The sequence below is a fragment of the Mercenaria mercenaria genome, unplaced genomic scaffold (genome assembly GCF_021730395.1).
Source record: "Mercenaria mercenaria strain notata unplaced genomic scaffold, MADL_Memer_1 contig_1451, whole genome shotgun sequence".
Taxonomy (NCBI): Eukaryota; Metazoa; Mollusca; class Bivalvia; order Venerida; family Veneridae; genus Mercenaria; species Mercenaria mercenaria.
The window spans coordinates 1-13,945 of NW_026459426.1; the positions used below are offsets into that span (position 1 = coordinate 1).

Genomic DNA, 13,945 nt, shown 5'->3' on the forward strand with positions numbered 1-13,945 from the left:
GCATTGGGCATCAAAGGGAAAGTAAGGAAAGCCTTAGCCCATGCTGTAGGAAAAGCTGCCAAGAGAGCGTCCAGTTGGCTCTGGTTAGGCCGAAATGATAAGGAATGGCAGCCATCGCAAACAAGCAGTGCCTGATCAACTCTGCTGTACCCACCGTCAGGAGAGTATATCGAGAGTAACGGGGCGAAACACTTGTTGATACACGGTTCTCGACTGATGAGTCTGCGACTAGCAGTTCTAGCAACTGTTTCTACACTACAACAAAAAACAATTACTATCGACATATGCAATTTCAGTTCATTCAAGGACAGTTAGTCCAGATATGCTCGTCCAAACTAGCTGTTTATCAACCTTGTCCTGAATTTTATAGATATACAAAATCTGTATCAATTTAGTCAAGTTCCAGTAAGAAATAGTCTTGTTGCTGAGTGGACACTGTCAATTTTTGCACTTTTGTGTAATTCAATGGCCGTACCTCCACAGCAAATGAAAAACAAGAGGACCATGATGGTCCTGAATCGCTCACCTCTTCCGACATGACCCAGTTTTGAGTATGACATCGTTTTTTCTATTATTTGACATAGTAACCTAGTTTTTTAACTCATGTGACCCAGTTTTGAACTTGACCTAGATATTATCAAGATAAAAATTCTGACCAATTTTCATGAAGATCCATTGAAAAATATGGTCTCTAGAGAGGTCACAAGGTTTTTCTATTATTTGACCTATTGACCTAGTTTTCAAAGGTACGTGACCCTGTTTTGAACTTTACCTAGATATCAAGGTGAACATTCTCACTAATTTTCATGAAGATCTCATGAAAAATATGGCCTCTAGAGAGGTCACAAGGTTTTTCTATTTTTATACCTACTGGCCTAGTTTTTGACCGCACGTGACCCAGTTTCGAAACTGACCTAGATATCATCAAGATGAACATTCAGATCAATTTTCATGAAGATCCATTGAAAAATATGGCCTCTAGAGAGGTCAAAAGATTTTTCTAATTTTAGACCTACTGACCTAGTTTTTGACCGCAGTTGACCCAGTTTCAAACCTGACCTAGATATCAACAAGATGAACATTCAGACCAACTTTCATACAGATCCCATGAAAAGTATGGCCTGTAGAGAGGTCACAAGGTTTTTTATTATTTGACCTACTGACCTAGTTTTTGAGGGCACGTGACCCAGTTTCAAACCTGACCTAGATATCATCAAGGTGAACATTCTGACCAATTTTCATGAAGATCCATTCAAGGGTATGGCCTCCAGAGAGGTCACAAGGTCTTTCTATTTCAAGACCTACTGACCTAGTTTTTGATCGCAGTTGACCCAGTTTCAAACTTGACCTATATATCATCAAGATAAACATTCAGACCAACTTTCATACAGATCCCATGAAAAATATGGCCTCTAGAGAGGTCACAACGTTTTTTCATTATTTGACCTACAGACCTACTTTTTGAAGGCACATGACCCACTTTCGAACTTGACCTAGATATCATCAAGATGAACATTCTGACCAATTTTTATTGAGATCCATTCACAAGTATGGCCTCTAGAGAGGTCACAAGGTTTTTCTATTTTTAGACCTACTGACCTAGTTTCTGACCGCACATGACCCTGTTTTGAACTTGGCCTAAATATCATCAAGTTGAACATTCAGACTAATTTTCATACAGATCCCATGAAAAATATGGCCTTTAGTGAGGTCACAAGGTTTTTCTATTATTTGACCTACTGACCTTGTATTTGACCGCACGTGACCCAGTTTCGAACTTGACCTAGATATCATCAAGATGAACATTCAGACCAACTTTCATACAGATCCCATGAAAAACATGGCCTCTAGAGAGGTCACAAGGTTTTTCTATTATTTGACCTACTGACCTAGTTTTTGAGGGCACGTGACCCACTTTCGAACTTGATCTAGATATCATCAAGGTGAACATTCTGACTAATTTTCATAAAGATCTCGTGAAATATATGGCCTCTAGAGAGGTCACAAGGTTTTTCTATTTTTAGACCTACTGACCTAGTTTTTGACCGCACGTGACCCAGTTTCGAAATTGACCTAGATATCATCAAGATGAACATTCAGACCAACTTTCATACAGATCCCATGAAAAATATGGCCTCTAGAGAGGTCACAAGGTTTTTCTATTATTTGACCTACTGACCTAGTTTTTGATGGCACGTGACCCAGTTTCGACCTTGACCTAGATATCATCAAGGTGAACGTTCTGACCAATTTTCATGAAGATCTTGTGAAATATATGGCCTCTAGAGAGGTCACAAGGTTTTTCTATTTTTAGACCTACTGACCTAGTTTTTGATGGCACGTGACCCACTTTCGAACTTGACCTAGATATAATCAAGGTGAACATTCTGACCAACTTTCATAAAGATCCCATGAAAAATGTGACCTCTAGAGTGGTCACAAGCAAAAGCTTAAGGACTGACAGACGGACGGACGACGGACACCGCGCGATCACAAAAGCTCACCTTGTCACTTTGTGACAGGTGACCTAACAAAACTGATAACAAATCAAACCTGGCCATGATATTATGACCATAAACATTCTCACCAACTTCGGTGAATACAAACTGCTCAAGTTACAGAGGGAACAACTTCTGTGGATGTTGCACAAAATGCACAGCCATCAAAGGTAAACCAATAATAAGTCTAATAATTATAGGCATATAAAACTGCATGACATGTGAAGGTGTTACTTTCAAATCTGTAACATTCCCAAGTTGCAAATATATAGACAGTCAAAGTGAAATTCAAAGTTTAGGCAGTGAGATACTATACCTGAGGATACTGTTCCAAAGTTCCAAGAACCAAATTATTGTCAACAATCAACTGTTTTGCCTGAAAATTCAAATTTTTAACACAACTGAATAATCAACATGTCAGCTAACTCAAATTATTTACAGCTAAGTCTTTCTCTATAACTGTATCTTTATAACTGACCACATTATATGTTAAAAATTTAATCTCCTTGGTTACAGACAAATTTTCTTTTTAATGACTCGATCAAGTTAAACTCAAATTCTCCAACAGTGATGTGATAATATTTTGACAGCATAACAATGTAATGTTATATGCGACAAAAGACCAAAAAACTGAAAAAAATACCAAACGCTGTAAGTTCTAAATTGACGCAACCAACATGCTGACCAAAATTATTCACCAACAAAAATTTATGATTTCATGGTATAATATTGCATTTCATGAAATTGCCACAAATGCAGCAATAAAATGCAAATTAATATATTTTTGATCAATTTTATCAGTTACATTTTGTACATACCTGAAATGAGGTAGGTATACAAACAAGTTTCAGATTTTCGTCTTTCACCCTCTGAGCTGTAACATAAAACTGATATGTGAAATCAATGCATGCCTGTATTAAACAAATAGGTTAAAGCAGATATGCTTCTTGTAAACTGATATAAGTTTTTGCCATAAGATAGTGTATTAAGGTAAATTAATTTCAGAATTTTCGCAAGGTGGCTACATTATATAGCTGATTTGGGTAGCTTTCAAAACAAGAGGACCATGATGGTCCTGAATCGCTCACCTGTCCCAACATGACCCAGTTTTGAACTGAGTATGATGTCATTTTTTTTCTATTATTTGACATAGTGACCTAGTTTTTGAGCTCATGTGACCCAGTTTTGAACCTGACCTAGATATCATCAAGATGAACATTCAGACCAACTTTCATACAGATCCCATGAAAAATATGGCCTCTAGAGAGGTCACAAGGCTTTTACATTATTTGACCTACTGACCTAGTTATTGACGGCACGTGACCCAGTTTCAAATTTGACCTAGATATCATCAAGATGAACATTCTGACCAATTTTCATGAAGATCCATTCAAAAGTATGGCCTCTAGAGAGGTCACAAGCTTTTTCTATTTTTAGACCTAATGACCTAGTTTTTGATCGCAGCTGACCCAGTTTCGAAATTATTCTAGATATCATCAAGATGAACATTCAGACCAACTTTCATACAGATCCCATGAAAAATATGGCCTCTAGAGAGGTCACAAGGTTTTTCTATTATTTGACCTACTGACCTAGTTTTTGAAGGCACATGACCCAGTTTCAAATTTGAACTAGATATCATCAACGTGAACATTCTGACCAGTTTTCATGAAGATCTTGTGAAAAATATGGCCTCTAGAGAGGTCACAAGGTTTTTCTATTTTTAGACCTACTGACCTAGTTTTTAACCACAGTTGACCCAGTTTCGAACTTGGCCTAGATATCATCAAGATGAACATTCAGACCAACTTTCATATAGTTCCCATGAAAAATATGGCTTCTAGAGAGGTCACAAGGTTTTTTTATTATTTGACCTACTGACCTAGTTATTGACGGCACGTGACCCAGTTTCAAACTTGACCTAGATATCATCAAGGTGAACATTCTGACCAATTTTCATGAAGATCCATTCAAAAGTATGACCTCTAGAGAGGTCACAAGGTTTTTCTATTTTTAGACCTAATGACCTAGTTTTTGACCGCAGCTGACCCAGTTTCAAACTTGACCTAGATATCATCAAGCTGAACATTCAGACCAACTTTCATACAGATCCCATGAAAAATATGGCCTCTAGAGAGGTTACAAGGTTTTTCTATTATTTCACCTACTGACCTAGTTTTTGAAGGCACGTGACCCAGTTTCGAACTTGACCTAGATATCATCAAGATGAACATTCTGACCAATTTTCATGAAGATCTTTTGAAAAATATGGCCTCTAGAGTGGTCACAAGGTTTTTCTATTTTTAGACCTACTGACCTAGTTTTTGACCGCATGTGACCCAGTTTCAAACTTGACCTAGATATCATCAAGATGAACATTCTGACCAATTTTCATGAAGATCTTTTGAAAAATATGGCCTCTAGAGCGGTCACAAGGTTTTTCTATTTTTAGACCTACTGACCTAGTTTTTGACCGCACGTGACCCAGTTTCGAACTTGACCTAGATATCATCAAGATGAACATTCTGACCAACTTTCATAAAGATCCCATGAAAAATGTGACCTCTAGAGAGGTCACAAGCAAAAGTTTACGCACGGACGCACGGACGGACGGACGACGGATGCTGCGCGATCACAAAAGCTCACACTGTCACTTTGTGACATGTGAGCTAAAAAATGAGGCATTTGCTTTAACCTCAGCTTAATGAAATATGGCAGCCTCTTAAACATTTATTTAAGAACACACCTCAATTGTCTAAATATTGATGCAAAGTTTAAATGCTGTAAGTTCAAAACTGATAATTTTAAAAAATGACAGCTTAAGCATGGTCAAATTTGTCCCAAGTGCAGTGGAAAAAGTGTGACATTTTAACTTTCAACTTTATATTCCCTCTTCATTATCACATAAAGCATTTGTTTAAACACACTAAATCTCCTGCTTTTATGGAACTTATATCACAGGGTATTCTGACTTATATAATTCACTGTCTGTACCTGTTATACTGCAAACTTGAAAGGCATTTAAAGAGAACTAGGACTAAAATGTCACAAGAGTAACGTAATTTTGTTAATTGACAAAAAGTTTTAAAGAACGGATGTATTGTTTTTCTTTATAACTATCATAGATATAAAATGCAAAAGAATGTGTTGCACTTTGGACAAAGGAAAACAAATATTTTCAACATGTCGTTTTTGACTATTTCCTCTGGAACACTTGGCAGAAGTTATAACAAGAGCTGTCCATAAGACAGCGTGCTCCACTATTTGGCGATTTGACAGTAAAATGAATATATGTCTCAATAAGAGACCTCTACTTTAAAAGGAAGATATGCCAAGGGACATAATTCTGTCAAGAACACAAACTAGAGTTATTGGGATTGTTACCACACATGCAGATGATGATGGTAAAAAGATATTTTGAGTTTCAAGTTATAACCTTATATAGTATCAAAGTTATGTCCAGAAAACGAAGATTGTCAAAAAATTTAAGTACGAAAGGGGCATAATTTGGTCAAAAATACAAATCAGAGTTATGGGGATTGTTACCACTCATGCAGATGATGATGATAAAGATACATTTCAATTTTCAAGTCTTTATCTTATATTGTACTAAAGTAACATCAAGAAAGCGAAGACTGCCAAAAAAATTTAAGTATGAAAGGGGCATAATTCTGTCAAAAATACAATTAGAGTTCTGGGGATTGTAACACACATTATAAAGAAATATTTTTAATTTCAAGTCATTATCTTTTAAACAACCGAAGATATGTCTATAAACAAAGCTTTCAAAAGAATTTAACATGAAAATAATTCCAGGTATAACAACTTTGTGACCTTGACCTTGGGTATAATGGGCCCAGCCCCTGCATATACTTTGTTTGTATGCTGGACAATGTTTATGTGAACTTACAGTAAGATATAAGCAATAGTAACAAAGATATTACAGAAAAACAAAGGTTGCCGAAAAAACTTTAACCTTAAAAATAACCTAAGTATAACACCTTGGTGACCTTGACCTTTGGTATAATGGACCCAGCCCCTGCACATACTTTGCTTGTATGCTGGACAATGTTTATGTGAACTTACAGTAAGATATAAGCAATAGCAACAAAGATATATAACACAAAAACAAAGGTTGCCGAAAAACTTTAACCTTAAAAATAACCTAAGTATAACACCTTGATGACCTTGACCTTGGGTATAATGGGCCCAGCCCCTGCAAATATTTTGTTTGTATGCTGGACAATGTTTATGTGAAGTTACAGTAAGATATAAGCAATAGTAACAAAGATATTACAGAAAAACAAAGGTTGCCGAAAAACTTTAACCTTAAAAGCTCATGCAGACGCCAACGCCGGGGCGAGTAGAATAGCCCCGCTATTCTCCGAATAGTGGAGCTAAAAATTGATTTTTTTCTGAGAGATTTTGACTGACCATCATATTATAAAGCACAGAAAAACACCAAAGCTAGGGATAGAATATCAAATGGAATCCAATTTCAGTCTTTCTTATGGACAAAATAAAACATGCCAAAAATATCTTAGAATAGCAATATACTTTGGATGACTTAACTAAAACTTTTCTAAGTAATAATACTTAGATGACATTAGTAGAACTGACTCAACATTACTTTCTTAAATATACTATAGATAACATTTTATTTTATGTTTTCCAGTGAATTATAGAGTTTTCTCAGTGAAATAAAAGTGATAATCCACAGTTTTGAAACAGTAGATTATCATTTTTATTTTCACTGTTTTTGCCAAACTTGTTCCGGTCCTCCATCGCAATTGAAGTCAAATTGTATACCGGGCGTTATGAATACCGGGGACCATAATGACGATGACGTCGATAAAATGACGTGTGTTATGCTTCCTGTTGATCTTTCCCGCGATTTTCGACATTTTTATAAATTACGCAACAAAAATAGAGTTTTACACATGAAATAAAAAGAAAATTTGTTTGTTTCAGTGAAATATCAATTTTATTTCACTCGTGAGCACCAAAAAAAGTCATTTTCACTCGTGGCTACGCCACTCGTGAAAATATCAGTTTTTGATGCTCACTTGTGAAATAAAATTGATATTTCCCTGAAACAAACAAATATCCTCTACATATTTGTCAAATGGATGGTCTCTTTATGCTTGTTTTTTAATTCAAAATACGAAGATTTTCAAAATCCGATGGAAACAAGCATTAATTACAAAATCTTCATCAACATGATCTGAATCTTAAATTCTGTTGTCAGTTGTAATTTACTACTAACATAGAAAGAGATTTTTTTGTACAGTTACTATTTACAAAACCTCAAATAACCAATTCTGTATTTTCTCTTTAAATTTATTTATACTGTAACCATGGTAACTGAGATGTGAAATAATTATGAAAACAACAAAAGTCAAAACCAGGTTTGCTGCATTTATATTGAATAATCAGAAGTGACCTACCTATTCTCTCTACAGCGCTGACCACTGTTGTTCCACTTCCTATACCAATCACCTGATTGTCCTGTAAAAATATACAAAGCAAATGACTGAAAAAACACACAGTCTGTCATAAAACAGGCACTGGGGCTAAGGTGTATATGCCTTATGGTGCCCTATAAACTAAATTATATGAACATGAACAGTAGGCCTAACTACTAGTTTAAGCTGTCCCAAACTCCTGGTTTTTTACAAAATTTGTTATATTAAAGAACCACCTGCAGTTTTATCATCCAAGTTCCAATTCTAATAACAATGTACAAAGGGAGTTACGAAAGTTTTGGGACAAGTCCCGTAAGTTCTTTATTTTGAAATATTTTTTTACAATATGTTTCACATAGATATAGCTTTGGGAATATTCTACCTATTTACTGCAGTCCTATTATAAAAGTGCAAATTGCGCACTAGTTATTGCCACTATAACAATTAATGTCCTGCCGATATGAGTGAAAAATAAAACAACAAGCCAACATTTAAAATATGAGCCAGATTGTCTGTCTGCAAGCCATAAAAGAATTAGATTGGAATTTATACAATAATCTATGTCTAGTGTAAAAAATTTCAACCTATCCCTACATGTAGCTATACCCTAAATACAAGCTATGCTTACTAGCATCAGCGCAATTTATGACGGGCAGTGGGAGGAACGGCGTCACGGAATTTATACCTTTCTAGAACCGGTTTGATCCAGTTCTCTTGAGTGTGGGTTGCATTAAACACAAAGGAATTTCTGATTTTATACAGCTTTACTACAATTTTACCGCATTTTAAACAGTTTTCGTTTTAGAATTTTACACATATCGTTCCCATAACGAATGAAAATACAAGAACTACTGGGAATTTTACACAGATAACCAGGTTTGGACTTATTTACAATTTTTACGATAGAAACAAAGAACTTTGGATTCTAAACAAAGACCGTTGCAAATTGGATTTTCATTGTGCAAAAATGGAAAACTCGAGAATCACTGTTGCAATTTTAGGACACAGTTTTATTCGTAGGCTTGATGATAGCTTTCGCCGTCAGATACTGCCTGCCAACTACGACCTGAAGGAATGTTCGGTGATCCACAGGGGACTTGGTGGACTCTTGGCTTGTGAAAACTATAACGGTCTTCGAACCTGTACTAACTATTTCAAACACAAGTTCGACAGCTTTCTAAACACACACAAGCCTCGTGTTGTTGTGCTACAGCTAGGGGAAAATGACATTGACTCGGGAATACAGCCACTTGAAGTAGCCAGTACATTGGAGGAAATAGGTTTAATGTTGCTGAAAGATTATAACGTTGGACATGTTGTAATATGCGAATTATTCACACGTCTGAAGCCGAAAAATACAACAGATGAACAGTACGAGTCGAAACGGGTCCAAGCAAATCAAATACTTAAAACCCTACTGGAAGGTCACAAACACATCCGTTATTGGAACCACAGGCGAATATTCCGAGCCCAAACACAAATCTTTGCTAAGGACGGAATCCACCTGGGCCCATTTGGACAGAGACGCTTCTACAGGTCGTTGCGGCATGCTATTATGACGGCGGTCAGACAGGCCACATAAAAAATTTAATAAGTGAAATTCAAAATTTTTACAAGATTTTAACAACATGTAAGGCTATAATTAAACCAGACATAACCACTCTACCAGATGACTGGTCATGTGGACTAGTACTTCATGTGGCTCCTTTGAATCAAATTTTGACACAAAGTCTTAAACATATACATGCTATCTTAATTTGTGATTTACATGTAACTAATATGTTATGACAGTACCACTTTTCGAATGATGGGATTTTATCTGCAAAACTTGATAAAGATATATATGGCTACATTGTGTTCCATTCTTGATTGATAATTTTTCACTTTTGTGTGTCCTTGTGAATATGTCACACATGCGCAAAAGCAATTACTTCAAAAAATCACTTATCTACATTTATCAATGTTATAAAGTTTTTAATAATAGTGTTGCTTTTGGTGAGTCACTGGCTTTAGCACAGGCACACTTTGTGAATTTGTGATGCTTTACACAATTGGTGACTATACATGTATCTCTTGGGAGTCATTGGATTTTACCACAGGCACACTATGACTTTGTGATATGTTTTCCACAGTCACTTACACGTGATTCGCGATTATTTACGCACACATTATATCGCTTTTTGTGAATATATAACTTGACCGCAAGGACAAATTGTGAAATTTTTGTAGCATGTATACTACAGTCACTTACAGGCGATGTGCAACTATCTATGCACATATCACTTACTGTGAGTCTTCTGACTTGATCACAGGCACACTCCGTAAATGTCATAATATGTTTACCACAGTCACTTACGTGTATTGTGGAATTATTTACACATATATTATATCACTTTCTGTGAGTCTTTTGACTTTACCACAGGCATACTTGTTTCCCACAATCACTTACATGTGATTTGTGATTATGTACTATACGTTATATCACATTCTGTGAGTCATTTGACTTTACCACAGGCTCATTTAATGAATTGTTGATATGTTTACCACAATCACATGTGATTTGTGATTAGGTACGCATACGTTGTATCACTTTCTGTGAGTCTTTTGACTTTACCACAGGCACACTTTTTGAATTGGTGATATAATTTTTAAAAATTACTACTATATTATTTACAAATAGTTATACATATATCACTTTCTGTGAGTCTTTCGAATCTTGACTTTACCACAGGCACAATTTGTGAATTTGTGATATATTGTTACGATCGCTAACATGCGACTGATGAATATTTGTACACAGATTTTATCACTTCCAGTGGTTCTCTTAATAATATATTTATATAATTGCGCATAATCCGGGATAACTTATATAATATTCCATTTTCTGTTATGTATTAATTCCAGCACAGCCATTATTTATGAATTTAAGACATTGTCAGTAAACATTTGGATGTGGTTTGTGCTTTTCCTTCTAAGATATAAATATTTAATTAGGTCTAAATGGGTAATGTTAATATAATTGGAAACCCATGCTGGAAAATTTTAGCGAAGGAATTTAAAATTTTCGTTGTCAAGTAGATTGGCTTGGGACATAACTTTATATATTCTTATAACTTTTGCTAATGCTGTATGTGTCATTGTTTCAGCATGCCTTCTAGAAAGAGAAGTGTTGCTAGCAGCAATGAAGGGGCCAAGAGAAAAAGGGCAGTCTCCCACACAGCCACTACCACATCAGCCACAAATGATGAAGCCATTATTGCTCTCAGTGAAAACACTAGATATAGAAACTCTAGGAGAACAACAGTTACAACACCCAATGTACCAATACCAGTTCCTGTCACAGAAAGTGTTTCAATACAAACTCAACATATCGTTGACACGTTAACAGATAAACTTGAGGCTATAGTCGAGAATAAGATACAACAAGTTTTGGGTCAAAGTGGACAAGCACGTCCACAACAGGTACAGGCCCCAGAAACAGTTCCCACGCAACAGTTACAACAACAACAACAACAGGTGGAATCACTGGATGACCGGACACAAAGTGTATTTACTGGTAATTCTGGTTGTCTCACTTCAGCTTCTTTACAATCCTCCCCATCAATTCCACTCCATGCATCAGTTAATCTGAAAATAAAAGAAAAGATCTGGGCTGACGAATTTGTAGATTTTTCAACTTCTTTTAGTAAGTCTCAGGAATCGTTCAGCTTAACAATCACGCCAACGGGCATTTCTTCCTTTTCACAGTCAAACTCAAGAAAATTCATAACAATTGAGCAATGGACTGATATTTTTGCAGTCTTTTCATCTGTATACAGGCAAAAGTATCCGGACACTGCTGAACAACTAGCCCAATACAGTAACACTGTGCGGGCAATTGCCAAAGCTAGGGGTAACTGGCATTATTATGATGTGCAGTTCAGACAGCTCCGTCAGAGTCACCCATTTTCTTGGGACTCAATTCACCATGAGCTATACATCAAAGCTCTAAGTCAGAAGCAGCCCTTTCGGCCAAATGGCCCACAAACGGGCCAATCTAGAAAAACCTGCAACAAATTCAATCGTGGAGATAGATGCACAGGATGCATCTACCAACACAAATGTAAAACATGCTCCGGCAATCACCCACACTATAAATGCTGGAAGCGAACATCCGACGGTGCCCCCAAAAATTCAAATAACGCGGGTCAGTCACAACCCAACAGGTCAAACTCGACCCCCCAAACAAAGCCAATAGATAAAGTTACGTTACCCACTCCGGTTAAATGGCGCAAGCTGGAAACCCTTTTCCATGGTTATGACACAAAAGTTACACAGTATCTTGTACAAGGTTTCAAGTTAGGTTTCGAGCTTAATTTTCAGGGTAATAGAGACGGTACAGACAGTCCAAACTTAAAATCTGCTAATGAACATCATAACATTGTGGATGCAAAAATCATGAAAGAAATCAAAGCAAATCGCGTAAACGGTCCATTTTTGGAGAAGCCCTTTCAAGAACTTAAAGTTTCGCCGATAGGTGTTGTTCCGAAAAAAGAACCAGGGGAATATAGAATGATTCATCATCTATCATATCCCCGCAATACTGGAACCTCGGTGAATGATCAAATTCCCGCTGACTTTACAGAGGTCTCCTATGCAAATGTCGATGACGCCATTACAAAAATTAAAATGATAGGTAGAAATGCCTTTATGGCAAAAACAGACATATGCTCTGCTTTCAGAATTATTCCAATACGTCCGTCCGATTATAGTTTACTGGGTTTCAAATGGGAAAACAAATATTACTATGATAAATGTCTCCCTATGGAGCTGCCTCAAGTTGTCAAATTTTTGAGACTTTCAGTACAGCATTAAAATGGATAGCGCAAAACAAATTTGGCATACGTCATATAGTCAAAATCCTTGATGACTTTTGTTCCTTGCGCCAACTTTCTGCGAGGCTAAGTCAGCACTTGATTCTTTCTGTCGCATGTGCACAATACTAGGAGTGCCGCTAAATGAACAAAAAACTTTCCCTCCTTCACCGGTCATGTCTTTTATGGGTATAACACTAGATTCTATACATATGGAAGCAAGACTACCACAAGACAAGCTAGCTAAAGCTGTTTTGCTATTACGCGAGCTTGGTTCAAAACAAACATGTCAACTCCGTACTCTCCTATCCCTGATAGGCTTCTTGAATTTTGCTTGTTCGGTCATCAGACCAGGAAGGGCTTTCCTAAGACGCCTGATAAACCTGTCGATTGGCGTTAAAAAGCTTCATTACAAGGTAAAACTAAGATCCCCAGCCAAGCACGACATGTCCATGTGGCTAGACTTCCTTGCAAATTTTAATGGGACATCTTTTTTCATCAACGAACAGCGGCTTTCTAGCGATAACATTTGTCTACATACAGATGCATCAGGGTCAAAAGGCTATGGGGCGATTTATAAGAGTAACTGGTTTTACGGGTCTTTCCCACACTCTTGGCAAAAAGCAAACATCGCATTCTTAGAACTATACCCAATTGTTTTGGCAGTATTCACATGGGGTCATTTATGGAGAAATCACACGGTAGTTTTTCACACAGATAATGAAGCTCTGGTGTCTGTTATCAATAAACAGACATCAGAAGTTCATTGTATAATGTACCTTATCAGAAAGCTAGTGGACTGGCCTACACTGTCTTACACAAAATATAGTATTTTTAGCTCGCCATGTCAAAGGAAAAGACAATAGTATAGCAGACGCTCTTTCTCGTTTTCAGATACAGCGATTCAGGGAGCTAGCGCCGTTCTGCAAACCAAATCCAACTATAGTAAGCCCACATCTTCAACCGGAGATATTTTGCAAGGGATTGAAACTTTATTAAATGCTTCACTAGCTCCATCAACGCTAGAGACATACAGAAGAGCATGGAAATTGTTTCATGACTTTAGCCAAGCTTACTGTAACGGTTCAATATCTTTGCCTATTTCATCATCAGTGATAGCCTTATTTGT

General features: G+C 36.7%; 3 protein-coding genes across 3 annotated transcripts; all 3 read left to right on the forward strand.

The window, feature by feature from the left end:
• Positions 1-8,930: 8,930 nt before the first annotated feature.
• LOC128551649 (uncharacterized) lies at positions 8,931-9,545 on the forward strand. The gene has a single exon (XM_053532549.1). The coding sequence runs from the start codon at positions 8,931-8,933 to the stop codon at positions 9,543-9,545; it is 615 nt and encodes a 204-aa protein (XP_053388524.1).
• A 6-nt stretch (positions 9,546-9,551) lies between these two features.
• On the forward strand, positions 9,552-12,817 carry LOC128551650 (uncharacterized). The gene has a single exon (XM_053532550.1). The coding sequence runs from the start codon at positions 11,093-11,095 to the stop codon at positions 12,815-12,817; it is 1,725 nt and encodes a 574-aa protein (XP_053388525.1). The 5' UTR covers positions 9,552-11,092.
• Positions 12,818-12,992: 175 nt separating this feature from the next.
• On the forward strand, positions 12,993-13,682 carry LOC128551651 (uncharacterized). The gene has a single exon (XM_053532551.1). It carries the CDS (start codon positions 12,993-12,995, stop codon positions 13,680-13,682), a length of 690 nt encoding a protein of 229 aa, XP_053388526.1.
• Positions 13,683-13,945: the final 263 nt, after the last annotated feature.